At 37.8% G+C, this 20,019-nt stretch overlaps 1 protein-coding gene across 3 annotated transcripts; it reads left to right on the top strand.

Annotated features, from left to right (window-relative positions):
* The first annotated feature begins 300 nt into the window (after positions 1-300).
* LOC111221486 (natural resistance-associated macrophage protein 2-like) lies at positions 301-19,629 on the top strand. 3 transcript variants are annotated; one of them, XM_022744858.1, is made up of 17 exons: positions 301-448; positions 4,349-4,434; positions 6,017-6,153; positions 6,309-6,428; positions 6,740-6,859; positions 7,030-7,136; positions 7,230-7,300; positions 7,390-7,457; positions 7,574-7,729; positions 7,853-8,011; positions 8,167-8,253; positions 9,345-9,464; positions 9,598-9,747; positions 9,928-10,001; positions 10,810-10,963; positions 11,654-11,707; positions 16,379-19,629. In XM_022744858.1, the coding sequence occupies exons 2-17, from the start codon at positions 4,401-4,403 to the stop codon at positions 16,454-16,456; spliced, it is 1,689 nt and encodes a 562-aa protein (XP_022600579.1). In that variant the 5' UTR covers positions 301-448; positions 4,349-4,400; the 3' UTR covers positions 16,457-19,629. The 3 variants fall into 3 exon arrangements, with proteins under 3 accessions (XP_022600579.1, XP_022600580.1, XP_022600581.1); XM_022744859.1 differs by lacking the exons at positions 301-448; positions 4,349-4,434 and adding an exon at positions 4,980-5,085; XM_022744860.1 differs by lacking the exons at positions 301-448; positions 4,349-4,434; positions 16,379-19,629 and adding an exon at positions 4,980-5,085 and having other exon boundaries at positions 11,654-15,339.
* Positions 19,630-20,019: the final 390 nt, after the last annotated feature.

Raw genomic sequence — 20,019 nt, 5'->3', positions numbered from 1 at the left:
TTTGAGGTACTAAACTTTCCATTTTGTGTTGTTTTACACTTCAACTCCTCAACAGTCTTTTTATTGCACTACATACATGTAACAACTTTTGTTACTACTTACTTTTAAGATAGAGTTTTTACATTCAAAATATATGATGAGCGTATAAAATGAAATGCATTTTTCAGTGGTTAGATCCAACACGATTAGCTCTGGTTTATCCTGACCAGCAGTGCGCCTGACAGCCTTATCCCAGGGTTGGATCATTCAGATCTATCGCCCAATCAGAACAGTTCAAGATCAATGCACATGCGCAGTGCATCCTGAACATACAGATACGACTTTGCCAGAATTTAGCTCGTTAACATGCTACTTAGCTAACACATTTATACACATGGGATCATTTTAAAAGCGGCTTTAATCGACAAAACACAGGCTGTTATTTTACCTTCTCATACCGTATACCAAGGTAAGGATGTTTTCATACTCGTTGGCAGATCCGACCTGATAGCTAACACATCATGGAAACTCGTTAGCTTGTAGTAGTAACAGTGCACTGACAATGTTGATGTTGGCGCACAAATGTTTTCATTATCGACAGGATTTGAAGGTGTTGGTCAAGGCTGCTCTGGGTTATACACATCTAACTTACACCGGCAATGAGCGCGTAGGCTTTGATTCTTTTCAGCTGTACCCACTGGACAAGTTACCATGTCGAGAGGTCAAGCGTTGGTTTCTGGTTTAAATTGTGATTAGAGTCTTACTACTACTCACTACTTACTCTGGGAGTTTGTAAACTTCATTTACATGATTTCAGCATAACAAGGATGAGCTGTAATTAGTGTGTTGCACAGTAATTGAGATGTTAATTCAGATGTTAAAGCTGTAAATCAGATCATCGTCCTGAAGTCCTTAGGTGACACATTTACTGTAATGTGCTAGATCTTGAGAAATGTTGGCTTTCTCAGCTGCTGGTAGGATAGGCGTACTTATTGTCAGAGCAGTTGCTATGGAAATATTCTTCCTTGCTAAGAGCATCTCATTATCATAGTTCAGAAGCAGAATCGGGGTCTCTGGAGTAATGTCACCAACTTGTAAAGTGCTTGGAGAAGGAAAAGCATCCTCAAGAGTCGTTTTTTAAAAAGTTTAATTGTTTTAATAATTTTTAAAAGCTAAGAGGTCAAATATTCTCTGGCTTCTCAAATGTGACGATTTACTGTTTTTCTTTGTCATATATGATAGTAAATTGAATGTCTTTATGCGTTGCATTGTTTTTAAACAATTCATAGACCTACCAATTAATTGAGAAAACAATCAGCAAATTAATCACTAATAAAATAATTGTTAATTGTAATAACAAGGTGTAATTGCAGTATTAAGGACAATATGTTGTCTGCAAGTGTTGCTGGAGTTTTGAGCTTTTCTTACTTCATGCACCTTGAAAGTAAGTGGTACTGTGTTGGAAACTCACTCTGCAGGAGAAGGATAGCTGACTGTCAAAGTCTACATAAACCAAATCTTCTCCTGTGTACATTTGTCAGTGGAGTTTAAGGTGTTGAAATCTACTCACTACCTATGACGAGTAATGAATACAGTAAATGTTAAGCAAGAGAAATCTTTTTTCACAGTCGCGTTTGTTGCAAAATGTAATGTAACTTATGTACATGCCAAATTATGTAATACACATTCATTTGAAACCACCCCTCAAATACCTTGAACCTGCCTATATGTGAATTATTAACATTAATAGCTCAGTTAGCAATGCTGTGAGTGACGTGTGGGCATGTTCTTGATTAGCCAGTTTTTGCGAGTGCCAAGTTCTCAAACATGGAGTTTCCTGGATAGACAACATCAGAGACAACTCATTGTTTAACTTTCATAGCAGCTGATTGTCTGTTGTGTTGAACAGAGCTGTGTTGGTCCTGGACATGGAATTTTTGATATTTCTTGCCGCTCCTGAGTCCTTGTGAAAATAGTGAGACTGACTTGTTCTGCAAGTCAAATGTTACATTAGAAATTGCAGCTGAGTAACATTAGGACTAGAAACACTTTGGTTCATGCTTAACATTTCAAAACAGTTTTCTTTTATATTTGCCATCACTGTGTTGAGATTCTTTTCTTTCATGGAGTATAAGAGCCTGTAAGGGTGTAACATTAGACACCATTTGTCAGTTTGGGAGTTGTCATAGATGTACAGTTGTGATTGTAAAATCTGTTCTGTGCAGATTAGGCCCCCATGGGGTTCATTAGGGGAAGGTGAATGGATGACTACGGTAATCTTTTTAGTACGCCTACCATTTTCAAATTTAGATCCACAACATTGACCAGTCCAGCTTTTCAAACATTCATAAAATCAAAACAAATCATGTAGTTGAATACATAAACTGATGTTTTCTAATGAACGTCGTATTGGTGCTGTTATTAGAATATTATATGGATTCAATTTGATGAAATTCATTGCTACTGCAAGACTTTATCAGAGTCTAACTCTTTATCACCACATACACGTGGGTGCCTATGGAATTTGACAAGATTAGTGCTGACATATTAAAAGATAGTTACACAATCGAGGACTTGAGTCCAGGTCACACTGAGCCCAATAAGAAACTAAAAGTACAGCTACTGTAAGTTGATCAAAAACAGGAGCTACTTCAAATTGCCGTGTCTGTTTTGTGCTGGAAAAAGAAAAGATAAAGTATGTACATCTATAGCTCCAATCAGATGCTGGGACAGAGGAAGTCAGATTAAAAACAAAGTTAATACCTGCACACTGAAATCTAGACAGATTTTTGTCAGTAAACATACTCTGAAACATGATTAGACATGTGTCTTACATGACTTATGATCAGAAACATCAAAGTAAGATCACAGCCACTGTCCCCCCCAAAGGATGTTATTCTTTCATGCCTGGTTAGTGAGATTATACAAGGGAGACGTAAACCTTCATGGTGGTGTGTGAGAGCATGCTGGGTGGTCGTTAAGAGATTTAGGAGAATTGCTTGGACTTGTTTTAGTTTGAGAAAAATGACTGGAGCAAACCGATGCACGTGAACTGCTCTCCATCATCATGTGTGGCTGCAAAAATGTCAATTGTATTAAAACTATCTGGATAATTTGTACTGGTTTATGATTATAAATGGTTTGTTATTGATCATCTCTTCTATGGTGACCCGACACATTGGGTGGTGTCAGAAATCATTTCAAACCTCGTTTTGTAGTCTTTATGTGGTCTGGCTGCTCACTGTGCCCTCATGAGGACACATGACAAATGCGCCAGTGTCTCAAGAGATGCAGAAAATTGAAACATCCTGCAGCCGCAGTAATGAGTAACTGTCAGCGGCCAGATCCCGTAATTTCATAAGGCCCATGCTTAAAATTTACTGTTAAATCTGGCCCATTTTTAAAATTAATTTTTAGCATTATTTCACATGAACACACATTTTTTTCATGTCTTTTTATTTTTGAGTAATCATTTGATTTGATTTGATTTATTTATTTATTTTTAAGAAGGTGGAAAATTGGAGGATAAATGTGTTTAAACAGAGTGTTTAAACAGCCCCTAGGAGAGAAAGAACAAGTAAGTTCCTTATTTTGGTAGTTTTATTAGAAAGGGCCAGTCATTCTCCAGAGCAGTAAACTTCATGACCTGTGGAAAAGTTGATTCAATTTAACATGATATTTCTTGGGCATTTATATTAGACACTACACACATTTTACTGGCAACTAATATATTACTCAAATTGTAATATTTTTAAATTCATTGGTGCTACTGCGGAAAGTGCCAAAGAACCTGTCACTTTGATGATGGTAATTACTCACATGTTCAGCCGGAGGAAGTTGCACTCTGATGGAAACCTTGACTGTCTGGGAAAGCTGCCCAGTCTGCTGTCTCAGCCTGACTTTTGCCTCATATGACCAGAGGCGTCATGTGGTTTCAGAGCAGCCTCCACTCATTGTCAGAGAGCACAAGTTTTACACGGTTGTGAGCCGAAGATTAGAGGAAGGATGGATGTGGTGGAAGTGAAACTGCGACGCCAATGGTCAACTCGTTTCCTATTAAAAGTTTTCAACAATGTAGTGTCCTTTCGCACACTGTTAAAGTTGCTTTGTCATTTTTATGACTTGTGATTTTTAATGTTTTTGTTTTTTTTAAAAAAGGGGGAACAAAATGTTGCACAGTCATGTCTCACGTTGATGTTACTCATTCTTAGGTGTGAGAAAACCTGAAATTAGTTTGTTTGGCAACGTACTGAAAGTTAATTTTAGAGACCAAAGCATCACTAATGCAGCATGACATTTACCGTTTCACCCTCAACAGTCATGGGTTTGTAGGTTGTCAGGTTATGTAACTGCTGTTGTCTTTTTGCAGGGAGGCTGATATCCATCCCTCAAATATCCCAGGGATCCCTCAGCCAGCCCTGATGAAGGCCGTGCAAGACGGAGACCTCCTCGAAGGTAACTGCTTAAGATAACAGACACATGACCATCGCCTTATAAACACACCCTGCTATGTTCTCCAACATTAAACTCCCCGGGCATTTGGTTAAGGCTGCGGTATATGATCAGTGTCAGTGTGCATGCTGACAGGAGTGGTTAAAACAATATTTCACAACAGTACATTTTAACTTGCAGCACCACAGTTTAACTTTTGAAAACTCATGCTCTCACTAACTATCTACAAAAAGAAATATATATTTTCTTTATTTCTAATGCTGGAATATGTTTGGTTTAATCATTTTGTTGGAGTTATTTAAGAGTCTGAATGCTGTTAATTCTCTTAGTTTCTTTTATGAACTTAACTGCTGCTTGCGTGATGCTGCGTGATTCGTTGAAGGGTAAAGGGCAGGTCACACTATTATTTGTGCCATGGGCTGTTTTGTTGACAATCCCAAGCACAAATTTGGGCGTTGTGCTGTCTTTACTTCTCCCTCTTGGCGGGTCACTTTTAGAAACATGATGTCAGAATGTCATCGTGACATCTAATGGAAAAAAAAAAAAAAAAAGACTGGGTCATATAAAAGCAGAGACATTGTGAGGGAACAGTGGACTTTGGGACCAGCAGTGAGTTGGAGATGAAGGGAGGAAAGAATGAAAAGTCCAAACTCAGTGAGTAGTACACAACTTATACAGGTTAAAATGAAAGGAATTGTAGTTTTATATTTGTCATAAATGTTAAACAGTAATTACAGATCATAGAATGGCTTTTATGTTAGGTTTTAGTTTGTGTTTATATTCACTGATCTTTTGAACATAATCTCGTCATTGTGTTCTCAGTCACTGGGTTCAAGATTTTAATAATGTGGTTCTAATTACATGTTATTATTGACCAACTACATACATGTAAATTAAAGTCTTACACTAAATCACTTATGTAGCAGTTGAAATTGAGGTTATGTGAAAGTGATTTTAGATTATCAGTGCTGAGACTTTCTTTTTTTTTCACCGTCTAGTCATTACACTGGCACAAACTGCTTAATCTTGAAGTGCATGCAGCTTCTTTAATAAAGCTCCTGGACCCCAGAAGTCTCTTAAATATTGTGGATTAAGCATTTTGGAGAATGATATTATGCAGTGTTAAGAAGTGTTTGCGTTTAACTATATGAATTTGTTAAAATCAGTTAGACTTTGTTTGGTTTTGAAAACCAACAATTTTTGCATCGGTTCAAGTCTCTCCACACACAGAATCTCTCAAAATTAATCTTTACTAATTAGATGATCTCAGTATTTCATGAAGCCAACAAGACATTTTGCATTTTGCGTCAGTACATTGCAGGTGACATTCCACTAAGACTACACAGTGATTAGGCAACATCTCCAGATCTCTGCAAATAAGCTAGTGTGGGAAGTCCCATGACAATGAAGTTCAAACTACAAGCATGAGCTCCAGGTTATAAAAAAATAGCAGCAGTTACTGAGACGGGTTCGGTAGATATAAAGCATGGAAACATGTTAACAGTTGGTGGAAAGATGCATCTTTCGTATGTATTTTATCTTATCACGAACTAACCCCTTTTTCCTTCTTCTGTGGTTTTGTTAGAGGACTCCCCGCAGGAGAATGGAGTACAGACAAACCAGTACAGCTCCATCTCTCCTCCTGCCTCACCTGAGATCCAGGAAGAACCGTTCTCCACGTACTTTGAAGACAAGGTGCCCATTCCTGAAGGTGGCAACCAGGTACTGACGGCAACTGTTTGATGTTTTATGAGCAGCAAAGTGCTCTTGTTGGGCAATTAATCAGAATTTGTTAGATATTAGACAGCAAAAATATTTTAATTTGATCTATAAGATATGTTAATATTATTGAAATTACAACAGTGGTTTCTTTCCAGATATTCAGTTTCCGAAAACTCTGGGCCTTCACTGGACCAGGGTTTTTGATGAGCATTGCTTACTTGGATCCGGGGAACATCGAGTCCGACCTGCAGTCTGGAGCTAAAGCCGGCTTTAAGGTGACATATACAAACATGACTGCTGCCACGGCTCCCCCTTTTTTATGAAAGTTATTTTACTTTGAAGACAAATGGCTTTCATATTTTTTTCTGTCTCTTGTTTTGATACTCAACAAAGCATCAATACCATCATTATCAGTGTTAGTGCTCAACAGCACCAGCATTGTTTTCTGAAAAAGAAATACCAGTCTTCTGTCATAATGTCCGAAATGAACAAGACTTTACACAGGCTGTTATTTGGCGGTCTGCCCAAATAAAACTCCTCGTACAAAGTTGAAGCAATTTGTGCTGAATTTGTCGTTCTTCCTCAGCTCCTATGGGTGCTCCTCTTAGCCACCATCATTGGGCTGCTGTTGCAGAGGTTAGCTGCACGCCTCGGGGTCGTCACAGGGATGCACCTGGCTGAAGTCTGCAACCGCCAGTATCCCGCCGTGAGCATTCCCGTCTCTCTCATTACACATTTAACTTCCTCTTTCTTGTTGTACATTAACTTTTTTTAGCCAGGGGTGTATTTGTATTTGTCAATATGAGTGCTCTATTTCTGTTTTTTAGATATTGCAAAACTCAGATTAATAATATATTAATTAATTTTCTTGCTCAGGTTCCTCGGATAATCCTTTGGCTTATGGTTGAACTTGCAATTATTGGCTCAGACATGCAGGAGGTCATCGGCTGTGCCATAGCTCTCAACCTCCTCTCTGTGGGAAGGTAACATCTTTATTGCTCATCCATAGATGGTGTTTGCAAACATATGTAGTGGTTTTCTGTAACGGTGATAAATACTGACTGTTTCTCCTTCAGGATCCCACTGTGGGGAGGAGTCCTCATCACCATAACAGACACATTCGTGTTCCTCTTTCTAGACAAATATGGTATGCGGTTCTCTTCTGTAGATATACAACCACTAGCTACCAGTCGTTCCTCGAAAAGCTGTGTTGATAAAGTTTCTATCTCTTTGCAGGCCTGAGGAAACTTGAAGCTTTCTTTGGCTTCCTCATCACTGTAATGGCAATTAGCTTTGGTTACGAGGTAAGGCTCCTTTAGGTTTAAAACATATTTTAAGATTTTGTTTGACATGTCTCACGGTTTTTACAGAGACATTCATAGCACGCTGACATGTTTGACTTGTTGTCGCCTGTCTTTAGTACGTGCTGGTAAAGCCAGACCAAGGGGAGCTGCTGAAGGGGATGTTTGTACCCTACTGTGCCGACTGTGGGCCTGTGCAGCTGGAGCAGGCAGTGGGAATCGTGGGCGCTGTCATCATGCCCCACAACATCTACCTGCACTCAGCGCTGGTCAAGGTTAGAAACATAACTGTCGTCACCTGCAGATTAACAAGACTCAAGCCTAAAGGAGTCAACAAGTCAAAAATTAGAGCACATTTGTGTGTTGAGTGTTTTTCTGTTTACTCCCTCATGTTCCAGTCTCGGGAAGTCGATCGCAGAAATAAGAAGGAAGTAAAAGAAGCCAACAAATACTACTTCATTGAGTCTACTATCGCTCTCTTCGTCTCCTTTCTCATCAACGTCTTTGTCGTGGCGGTCTTTGCTCAGGCCTTCTACAATAAAACCAATATGGACGTGGTGGGTATACATTGAAATCTCTTGCTCTTACTTAGTATGACTGAAGCTTCTGTTGGTCATTCTGAAATACAGTGAAGTAATTGTTTTGTGAGTGCTGTTTGCACACAGTGCATATCAAATTGATGCTTATTGTATGTGTTTTGTCCTGGCTGCAGAATGCAGTTTGCAATGCAACTGGCAGTCCACACACAGATCTCTTCCCTCTCAACAACGGCACACTGGAGGTGGACATCTATAAAGGGGTACGTCTGTGCATCAAAACTACAACATTAAGTCCCCACTGGGATTTAAAGATTAGGTAGATGGTGTGCATTATTATTAAGTCAGATTTAGGAACTGCACTTCAGCTATTAGAATTAATCACATAAAATACTAAGAAGAAATAAAATAATAATAAGAGGGAGAAGAAGAAGCAGCAGAAATCTTCTCATCTTGTGACCAGCACATGGTCATTCATTGCCGATGAAGACAATGGCCATTTCTATTTTAGGGCCCCGCACTTCAGCACGGGTGTTGTCACTGGTTCTGGTTTATTAAAGGCATATCAAGGTTAGGTGGTACGGCAGGCTGGTTTGGTGGTTAGGTTAGGCTGCTTAGGTTGGGTAGGCTGCATGTCTGTGTCACAGTTTCATTCAGGTTTTGAGTCTGTGTTATGTTGTGACAGAATTAAATAGACTAAAAAGCCTGATGTTTCTGTGTGTTGTTGATGTACAAATGGAAGCAATGCAGAATGGAAATACAGGAGCTGCTCTCATCTGCAAAAAATCAACATGAATTGCAGATGGTGATGAGAAAGCTCCAGAAAGATCTTGGAAAACAAACCATCAAAAAAGTATTACATCTGTGGGAAAACATTTTTGTTTTGTCTTTGTGCAGTTTAGTTGGCAGTGACCTTCCAAAGTCACGGTTTGATTGGCAGAACATGTATTACTTCATTTTCTCTGATAAAACATTACATTCATTTTTTGTGTACTAACTGCAGAAGCAAGTTATAGTGACAATTTAGTGTAAAGCACTTACTGTGTACTATTAATATATTTGAATTGGGACAGAGCATGTGTACATACTGTAGAGTTGTAGTAAATCAGTTTAATCAGGAAGGTCAATTTGAATCACCTGTGTGTGTGGCTCAAATAAAGTAAGAGTAAAAACAACTTCATTAAATTCACCATATCATTCTGAATGTTTGTACTCTCTCCATCTCTTTGTTAATAATCTTAGTTACGGTAATTATCACCAGCCCTACATAATTGAATGACCATCTCTCTGTCTGTGGCTACATTAGTTAGATGGATAATTAGATAGTTCATTCTCGGCTCATCTATTTGTTCAGGGAGTGGTCCTGGGCTGTTTCTTTGGCCCTGCAGCTCTCTACATCTGGGCCATAGGGATCCTGGCAGCTGGACAGAGCTCCACCATGACAGGCACTTACTCTGGGCAGTTTGTCATGGAGGTAAGAATATCTGTTGGTGGGAAATGTAGCAGTTGCTTTATTGCTTTTTATTTTATAGTCAAGCGTGTCGCCAAAGATGTACAGTATCTAAGCGTGTACACTCATCCTTTGCTGTGCTTTCCTAATTACCAAGGGTTTCCTGAACCTCCGGTGGTCTCGTTTTGCACGGGTACTGCTGACCCGCTCCATCGCCATCACACCTACTCTGCTGGTAGCCATTTTCCAGGACGTTCAGCATCTGACAGGCATGAACGACTTCCTGAATGTGCTTCAAAGCATGCAGGTCAGGTCCAGTCAACAGGAAAACTCTCAAAAATCAATTTTGTAAAAAGTTCTTTAACATTAGTTTACTCTTACACAATCTCCAGCCCGGTTTTTGACACTTATCCTCCTTTTATTGTTCCTTTTGTGTGGTACATAATCCTGTAAAATATTCAGTGTGACTTTTCTTTACATCCAACAGCTTCCATTTGCTTTGATCCCAATTCTGACCTTCACCAGTCTGACATCCATTATGAATGACTTTGCAAACGGATTGTGAGTGAAATACATTCTTTAATCATTAATTTCTTCTCTCTGTAGAAATGTGTAATAATTGACTTTCTCAGTACACACTGTATTTATTAGTTGTATGCCTTGAGCTACATGTACTGTATTATATTGTTCACTGACAGAGCAATTACCTTCATCATTGAGGCTTTCACTCCGTTTTTGTCTGTCAGCAGTGTATCTGACCATATAAAACATGTAACGCATAAATATCTAGTGCATGTCAAACAAAAAGATGATAGGCAGTGCTGAGAAAACCCAAACCCAAGTCCACCATGGGACAGTCTTTTGTTCTTATTAGCCGAATTCAAAACTAACAGAGACAGACCCCTGACTCGATTTGTTTTAGGATCAAAGTCAGGTCAACTTGAAACTTCACCAGGTGAATTTGTTTTGGTTGAGGTTTAGTCATTCATTCACTATTCAAATGCAACTTGTCTGCTCGGGGTCATCTGAGTGACTGTTCCAGATGAGTGTGTTATTTAACCAAGAACTTTACAGATAGAGACAGATAATTTAGTTGGACACTATTTATGAAAAATAACCCAAGGCAGTCACTTTGTTCATAGACAGGCCAAAGCTGTATTACGCAAACTAGGGATTTACTCAGTAGAGTCACAGGAAGGACTGTGATGCAAGAAAACTAGTTACGGACATTTGAGGTTTCTTTGATAAATCTGTAGGACATCATCACAGTTGCGAGAACACGGACTATTTTCCGTGTTTATTTCATTATTTCTCAATGGTTGAATAAACTGCCTGCCTGTTTGTTTTTTTTTTGTTTGTTTTTTTTTAGGTTTTGGAAGATTTCCGGAGGCATCGTCATCCTGGTGGTTTGTGCAATCAACATGTACTTTGTGGTGGTTTATGTGACGGCGCTGAACAGTGTGCTGCTCTACGTCCTCGCTGCTCTCCTCTCCGTAGCCTATCTGTGCTTTGTAGGCTACCTGGTGAGTTAGATTACTGCAGACTTACATTCACTTCTCAGTCACCTTTTGGCTTTAGATATGTGACATTTTGTGACGTTTCTGTGACAAAGTATAAACTTGTTTGCCCAATTTTAATCCACTTTATTTAACTAACTGGCTCAGTCTTTCCACAAATGATACGTGCTACACAAAAATGTGGTTATAATACACTATCCAAGTTAGTGCTGTCTACCAATTTTGCTTTGTGCCTTATTTACCAGAGTTTTACCTGTAGGCCTGTTTTTCATTGTCTGTATACATGTCTAAACTTCATAGTTGAATTGAATTGTGGGAACACACGGTGCACAGTGACAAGTGTGCAAAAGCAAAAGCAGAAGTACATCACAATCAACTGAGTACCCAGCCCCACAACTCTCCTCAGTATGTTAAACTTCACACTTAACGAAGATCCAAGGATCCAACATGAAAAGTGAAAATGCGGTTTTATAGCAGAATTGATCGATGTATAACAAATAAAATTATAAAAAGCTACAGTGATGAGAAACATATTTCATTAATTGTGATTATTTGATAAATTTTCTGTATTTAAAAGCAAATATTATTTGTCTTACTAAATGTTTAAGTTAGTGTCCCACTATTCTTTAAGTGAAAGTGCATAAGCGTGTGTGTAAAACCTATCTTCTCTTCTCTCTCCTTTCTCATCGTCTGCAGGCATGGCACTGTCTGATTGCCTTGGGGGTTTCCTGCCTGGACTTTGGCAGCAGGGTAAGAAAGCGACCTGCTGTGTTGATAGAGGAACAGTCAGAGTACGACTCCTAGAGCTGAACAGGACAGTAACCACCAGCATTCTTCTTTCCTCTCGGAGACTCTGAGCCCTGTACACAACCAGGACTTGTCAAGATCAGATAGGATCTTGAAAGCACATTTTCTGCTAATGTCACGTGTTTTTTTTTGTTTTTTTTTGTGTAGGGCTGGGTATCAATATTTGGTGCTTTTTAGGTAATCAATCAAACATATTAATACTACACCAGCACAGTATATAAGATACCAGTGTTTGATGGTTGAGCCAACCCCTAAGGAAATATACGTACATCATTTTACAAATGAATAATTGTTACAATCCTCCAAGTATTTACCGTTGGTTATGAAGCGACACACTGTGACATGAGTGATTCATACAGCATACGACTCGATAATTCACCTAATTGTCAGTATTTTCAGACTTTTTATAAAATGTCATCTACACTTTAGGAATAGCAGCTCAGCATGCGTTTCCATACTGGGAGACATTCCCAGCAGTCTTTGTGTTTTCACCTACTTTGGTCGTCATGAGCAGGATGACGGAGGATATCAGTTCGAAGTTAAAGGTTTTACACAAAAGTTCCAGTGATTTAAGCTAACATGAAAAGGTGCTGGTTTCTATAAACTACACTAGTAGCCACAGTGTTTGGGGCCTTACAGCTGCAAATTCTTTAAACAAGCTTGATGTCTGTGGGAAGACCAGAGCAGCACAGAGGATGTGAATAGCCCTAATAAAATACATTTTTATTTAGGATCAAAATTTTAGAATTACCACAATTGCAATAATAATTTTCAACTATAAATATATTTTTAATAAAAAAAATTGATCAAACATGCAACATGTCATACACACTGTATGAAAGACTCCACTTTTGCTGCTGAGGTTATAGTGTTATATGGTCATGAAGACCAGAATCAGCATGGCTGGTGAAGCCACTTTGTTTTCCACACTTATTTTTAGCACTGTTTCCATTAAGCAAGAGCTGACCTAACTATCTACTTGAAGTGATTATATTTTCCAGATTCATTGCCATGTTCCCTGTGACAATATCAGCTGCATCAAGTACTTTGCTCTCTGTGAGCCCCCTCACCTTGTTATTGTCAACCTGCCAATGTCCTGGTGTTGGAGGAGCTGCTCACTGTGCTGCAATTTCCACTCAGTCTACCTCAACATACTATACTATACTATATACTCTACTATCTACTATCATCTCGTCATCTCTCAGGCTCTCTATAGCAGTTTGATTCTATTTCCAAAACGACACAATTGTTACATGATACATGAGGAAGTTTTCTTAATCTAATTCTGTGTACTAAAAATCTCCAAATGATATCCAGCCCTTATTGTGTAAAAGAAAAACCTTTTGGTTATGGGGTTTTAATGTTGTGAGCTGATTCCTGTCAAACATGTCAAAGTAGCTTAAATGACAAGTTTCAGTATCATGCAGAAGTATTGCATATACCTCATTTGTCACTTCCTTGTGTGGAGCCCCAGTTGTCTCTATGTTTTGCACAAGTCCAGAGTGGACATGTAGTGGATACAACCAAGTCTGCGACTGAGGTATGCAGCCTGAACTTAACCGCTCCATTGAAATAAATGTAGCTTTATATGATTGCAGCCCCATCCTCAGAGCCTCTTTTAGTGCCTAAATAATAAGGATACCAGCAGCTGGGGTGAGTCATCGCACGTGAGCTTATCAGTGAATTGAAATTCAATATGAAGGAAATTGAGCATCAAAATATGTTTTTAACAGTGCAGGCGCCAGAGAGTGTTGGATGTACAAATATATATATATATATATATCTTTAAAACATTTTTGTTTTGTTCTGTTGTTCCAAAATAACTCTCTTTGCAACATTTTTTGAGCATCATTTGTCTTTGGTTAGACTTCCTGAGAGGAAGTCACTGCAACATATTTATACTGCTGTGCAAAGAGAAGACAAGCTTTTATGTTTGCTGTAGTCATAATTCCTTTAATTATCATGACAAAGAAGTCAAAACCAGTTCAAAGAAAGCCATGGTTATTTCTATAACCCATAATCACAAGTCTGGCTTCGAGGGCCCTCAGAAGTAGTCATTTTGTGAATGAAAGTCTAAAAATACTACAGCTCACAATAAAATTCTTTCAGGTCAGACGGTGCACTGCATCTGTGTCCAATGTAAGTTATTTAACACCTTCTCATTTACTACAATGGTGTGTTTTTTTTTTTTCTTTTCGTCATTGGCTCTGACTATAATCAGTTTACAGTAGTCACATGATGGCAAGGGTCTGGCAACATTTGGGAATTCTTGCCTTGGTTATTCCCCCGCATCAACATTGTTAGTTTAAATTAAATTTAAAACTACTGTTAATATTTACAATAGTTTTCCAACACAAGTCTCCTCAGCAGCAGACCTGAGGGTCAAAATGAAGTTTAAAACTTTACTTGTTTTTCTCAAACTAATAGGCATATTTAGTAAACCAGTGCAAAGAGAATTAAAGCTGTGCTTAGGAAAAATTGATTATTTATAATTATATTTTGATATCGGCTGTCAGACACCATACTCAGTAGCTCACATCTGAGACTAAAGTCAACACCTGTTCTGCCCTCACACGGCCTGTTATCAGTCTAACGTGGCTAAACACAGGAGGAGTTGGCAGCAGCAGTTTGATGTGGAAATTATGTCTCTATGTTGTTCCCGTAACTAACATGTTCAAGTCTTGAACAAAGACAGGGAGGTGGTGATCAAGCTCACATCATAAATCATTTTCACTTAGAAACACTGGACAGCCTCTTTTACCAAACTGACATGGCTTCAGTATTTAATGGGGTTGATTTAGTGCCGGCTATCAACACTGTACTTTCAGCTTCTCTGGCAGTGCATGTGGAAAAGAAAAAAAAAAAACATCTACTTTTTATCAATGTTATGGCTTGATTTTTCCAATTTCTTAAAGAAATTAAGAAAAACCAGTGAAGGCAAACTCAATAAACTGAAAATGAGATGGTATATACTTTACTCAAGCACCTAACTGAGCAATATCCAAGTAAGATCTATATATTAACCAATAAGGGCATTAGTATTGAACTGTGGAGCAGTTCATACAGTAACAGGATAAATATATATGTTCAATATATATGGTTAATGAAGCCCAGCTAGCTGAGACTGGACTGGGAGCCATTTGTGTTGCCCCAGTAATAATAGTAAAGGTCTCAGTTATTGTGCTATTAAATGTTCTCTTAAGTGTGGCCGACCCAGGTACAGCTGCAGGCCACCGGTTCATACCTCTCAAAGGTTTTCATAAAGTATCTCATAGGTTTACATAGAGCTGGTTGAAATGTAACTTGACCTTTTTTAGGCTGTTGTGGGTTGATCAATCCATACAGTGTCATGTGAATACCTCTCTGACAAAAAAAACCTCTTGGAAAATGCACATTTAAACTGTTACAGAGAAAGCTTCAGTGTCGCACTGTGCACTGAAGTTACACATTACTAGACTGTGTCTTCTGAAGTTATCACTCATTTCTGCTCTTTGGGATTGAATGAACAAGTGTCTGTCCTTTGCTACTGGATGAAAAACCACCATGTGTCCAAAATAAATGGGAAATAATGGATACATGGACATTTGTTGGCGTCTTCTGTCTGAATGTCTGAAGAAGGACTCATGATCTTTGTGTTTTTAGTTCTATGTTTAATGAAAAAAAAACAAATTATGGGGTTTTCTCATCATAACAATTTTAGAAAAACACTAATGATTCTTGAATTGTGGTACTTTCTTGACAAGATGTTGCAGTGAATAATGTACTTAACAGGATAACTTGCTGTACAACCTTCTAACTACAATACAGAGTAGCTTTAATTTACAGTGTAATATCATCATTAGCTATTAAAGTGGCCTGTGAGAATAATGTAAAACATAAAACATGATTTGTTTTTTAAAGGGTTTTCTACACACTGATTAAAAGATGAAACTACATATACATATGTCACCTGTAGATTTCATATTTCCACCTTAAATTAATCAGGGTAGATGGTAGACCATTCCATTGTATGTAGGACAAACGCTCTTTTCCAGGTTTAAATGAGGAAAGTTGAATTTGGAAAGTAGCACTTTGACCCAAGGTGAGCACCCTTAGTCAATTTATAATAATAAAAAAATCAAATTCAAATTTTGAAGTGATTGGACCTTATTGACCTCTGATCAAAACACTGCATTGATTGATATCTTTTCTCTTATTAATATATCTGTGTAACAGTTCAGTAAACCACTAACACCTGACAGTCTCTACTTTTATGTTCTTCTCCTCTTCTCTGAAAAAAAAGAACAAAGTCAAATGTAGAGTTAGTTTAAAATGAGCTGCAGAAACGCAGACATTTTCACAGGTTATAATAAGCACAATGTGTGTACTTAGCAGGTAGTTCTGTGGGTTTTTTTTACAGTATGAAAATTTGCAGTAGTATTTTTCTTAATTATTTTCTTGAATGACAGTTTGCAACTTGATTCATTCATGAAAGCCCGAAAATCAGTTGGGAGCCAAACAAATCATGGCAAAATCAAATGTGTTTCTTCTATAATTCAGGTTGTCCTCATGAATGATAGAATTACAGCCTCCTCACTCATAACGACTCCATCTCTTCTTTTCTGTCTCTTTCAGATGCAGATGGGATTGTCACGTCACACGGACATTTACCTACTGAACGACATGGACACTGATTCTGTGGTTGAGAGATAGGACGACACGTGAGTGGATGTTGAACTGCGGTGACTGAGGGACACTGATAGATTACCTGACTGAAGCGTGGGACCACTGAAGCTTGGTCAGTACGAGTTCGCCTTCACCTTTCGTGTGCCTAACACATTTTAAAGTGTCCTTGTAGCAACGCACAGACTTCTAATCCTGCTCAATTCAGTGATGGATGTTTTCTATCACAAATGTCTCAGCAGTCTCAGCTAACAACATGCTGCAGGTCTCTTGACAAATAATGTTTATGCAAATAATGGTTAGATGTCTGGACTCAAAAATGAGACATTTCTAAAAAAAAAAAAAAACAAGAAAAAGAAAAAAAAAGTGGTTCCTGTGACTGTGACGCAGTAACCTATATCACATTTTTTGATAAATCAATCTCACCTCAATGTCCATAAAATGACATTTGTGCCCGTTGGCCTCTCCAAATCACTCGTCTTAAATGACTGAACCGCAACAGGTCAATAACCCCATAGCCTCAGTAAAGAAAAGGACGGCGATAGTTGCCAAGCTGATACTGCTGTGATGAAAAAATCACTTTTCAGTCAGAAATCACACAAAAATAAAGTGACTACTCCAAAACAGGAAATTGCCAGAGTCATAAGAGAGATCAGAGACACAATTTTCTGTTTTCAGCCCGTGTAGCACTGAAGATGCGCCAGGCTGCATGTTAGACTTGCCTGTTTTTCATTTGATTTTTTTAACCTTCTATTTCTTTCTGGTTCACCTGACATGACAAAAAAAACAAAGATTTTTTTTCCATCGGCACACATCCCCACAGAGTGAAAACAAATGGAAAAATCAAACACCAAAGTTGCAGCATGTTTAAGTTTTTGTCTTCGGTGGCAAGCATACCAAGCAGCTACCCTTTATTCTAATTTATATTCAAATACAATCTTTAAATTATCTAGATGTTAATATTAGACTAATAAATTGTTATAATTAATATATTGAATATGAACATAACATTTCAAGAATGTACAAGGTGTTTATATGTTATTAGTCACTCTGCTTACTGTGTTTTTATTGTAATGTAAGAGAATGACAGTTTTATGTCACTCTCTTTGTGTTACATTTATGCAAAATATTTTCAAATACATTTTGGTCTTGGGGATGTACACGTTTGTATTCCCAAGCCTTTTAAAAACTGGTCATAATTAACTAAATCTACTGTGTGGAGGGTAGGAAAAATTCCTTATTTCTCTGTTAGTAGTGTCAAAAAAGACACTGTGACAACAGGCACAAACTTTAAGCCACATGATGATACATGTGTATGTTTTTATCACATGTATACATTCCCATTCAATACATTTATACATTTTCAGAGTTGCCAGAGGATTATGAATGGTTTGTTCTTCCACTGTTTTGCTGGCAGGTATATTATAACTACGCTTAGGTCAGTTTGTTTTAAGATTTGTTTATTTATGTGTAGTTTATAAGTTTTATGAATGCTTCTTAGGCTTGTATGTAGTTTACATGATTTTCATTTAATTTGTGTCAGCATTTTGTGGAGTTAAAGTAGCAGCTAGTCTTTTTTTTTTGTTTGTTTGTTTTTTGATAAAGCCAAATTTGCGCAGAAGTGTGATGAGTGCAATAGTGCAATCTGTCACACAAAAGTACAGCATAGTTGGCACTACAAACAGGTGAGGAACTGTTAACGGTGAATAAGAGAAGTGATCTGAGGTGTTGTATCATGAGCAGAAACAGGGGCCATGCTCACTGTATCTCAGGGCTCCTAGACTCTGGTGTACCAGGAGTGTCACAGGAGTTTGTAATCGTCTAAAACATGAGCAAGTTTGACTGTTTCAAATGTGGGAGACAAGTGTGAGCTTGGCAGCAGAGTGCTAATATGACAAATGCCTCTAACTGTTACACTATGATACTTGCATATCTTCTTGTGCACTTAACTTTAACTTGATTGGCATAGCACCTTTCAGAAACAGTGTTACAGAAAATAAAAAGAGTAAAAACTGTACAGAGAGGATACTAGACAAGAAGAAAGAAATGATATAAAATAAATACACCAAACACCAGCAGGATCCATCATGAAACACCTCAGAGGTATGATGGATTGGGCTGTTTAGGGCTGCTAATAAACAAAACCTTTTCATTTTCCCCAAGTATTTGACTGCACGTGTGTCTTCTAATTACTGTGCAGACGACCACAGTGCCTCCTGTGTTCACCACCGTGCCTCATTTATTGTATCTCTATCATCTCTAGATGATAATTTAATATTCCAGTCAGAATAAGAATAATAAGTCAGAAACTCCTGCCCACTGCAACTAATACTGTGATACTCATTTAAATGCAAAAATATAAGCAACCTCTGTATAGGTTTGTCTTCTTTGGGATTTTTTTCAAAGATTATATATTTTTTGAATTATTTTTCTCTTAGCCAATGAGTTCTTCATTTGCCATCATTCTTTCTGAAAGATCTACATCCATTCCAATGGGAAGTGCACTACTGAATTCCAACTTTGCCACAAATTTAAAAAAAAAAAATTATTCTGACCTTTGCAACTGAAATGACATGTCATGCCAAATAAAAAACTAATATTTGTGCATAAGAAGATTTTAGTAATTTCACTCCTGCAAAAAGCATTTTTGTTGTTGTTTTTTTTAAACAAATGTACCAGCACTTAATGACAAAAATTGGGCCAAGGTGTAAGTTAGAAAAGTTGACATTGTAAGCTATAGGATGAACTGATTTAAATTTTTTGGGGGACCATTGATGGGATCACAGCAGAGAAGCCATGCTCAGCAATTAGTAAATGATTTTGGGTGGACAACAGTCACTAAACATATTCCCCGCAGGAGACATGTATTTGGTTGAAGTGTGTACATCAGGCAAACATCATATGAACTTCTGACTGTATTATCTAAATGAAATCAATGAAAACATGGTAATGACCTAATTGATTCCATATATTAATTGATTACTGCATCATGTATCAGAGTATCAAATTATTATGAAGAATATTATCTGAATTTGGGAATAGGTAGGCATTATTCAGAGACCATTTTCTGGCCCCATGGCCAGACAGGAAACTGGTACTGTACTGTATTTTAAATGAATGAAATATGTTTTTTTCTGATTTGATTAAATTGTACAGTATGATACAGAATTGAGAGCTTATTAAAGGGTGGTTTTCTGATTTTTTTTTGTCTCCAGGTCTGTTTTATGTTTGAATATTTTGTTCTTGTTGAATAAAACAGTAAAGTAACCTTTAAATGTTGTGCCTTTTGTGCCATGGGCCAGGGCTCTTCCGTGGCCCATGCACCATCCCTCCACCAAGTTCAGTGCAAATCAGTTAAATACTTTTTGCTTAATCCTGCTGACACATAAACAGATAGGGATGAAAATATATCCTACTTGGTGGAGGTAAAAATCACAGGTATAAATAATGAAATTAATGATTGGCTGAATTATATTTGGCTGCTCTCAATTTCAGGGTACTGGTTTTGCACATACAGTGGCTCAATGCCACCCTGCCATGTCTTACTCGGACACTTTAAATAACCTAACACCTGTTGCACAAAATAGGCATGA

The sequence above is a fragment of the Seriola dumerili genome, unplaced genomic scaffold, assembly GCF_002260705.1.
Source record: "Seriola dumerili isolate Sdu_G_001 unplaced genomic scaffold, Sdu_1.0 BDQW01000088.1, whole genome shotgun sequence".
NCBI classification, from domain to species: Eukaryota; Metazoa; Chordata; class Actinopteri; order Carangiformes; family Carangidae; genus Seriola; species Seriola dumerili.
Note: the sequence above shows the minus strand (reverse complement) of the source record. Positions and strands in the feature narration are given on the sequence as shown.

What these genes read in the sequence shown, in the direction of transcription:
- LOC111221486 (XM_022744858.1), top strand. Translation starts at nt 4,401, where the DNA reads ATGAAGGCCGTGCAAGACGGAGACCTCCTCGAAG. An exon ending in TGCACTCAGCGCTGGTCAAG is followed by an intron (nt 7,730 to 7,852) that starts GTTAGAAACATA and finishes CTCATGTTCCAG; the next exon opens with TCTCGGGAAGTCGATCGCAG. An exon ending in ATGTGCTTCAAAGCATGCAG is followed by an intron (nt 9,748 to 9,927) that starts GTCAGGTCCAGT and finishes TACATCCAACAG; the next exon opens with CTTCCATTTGCTTTGATCCC.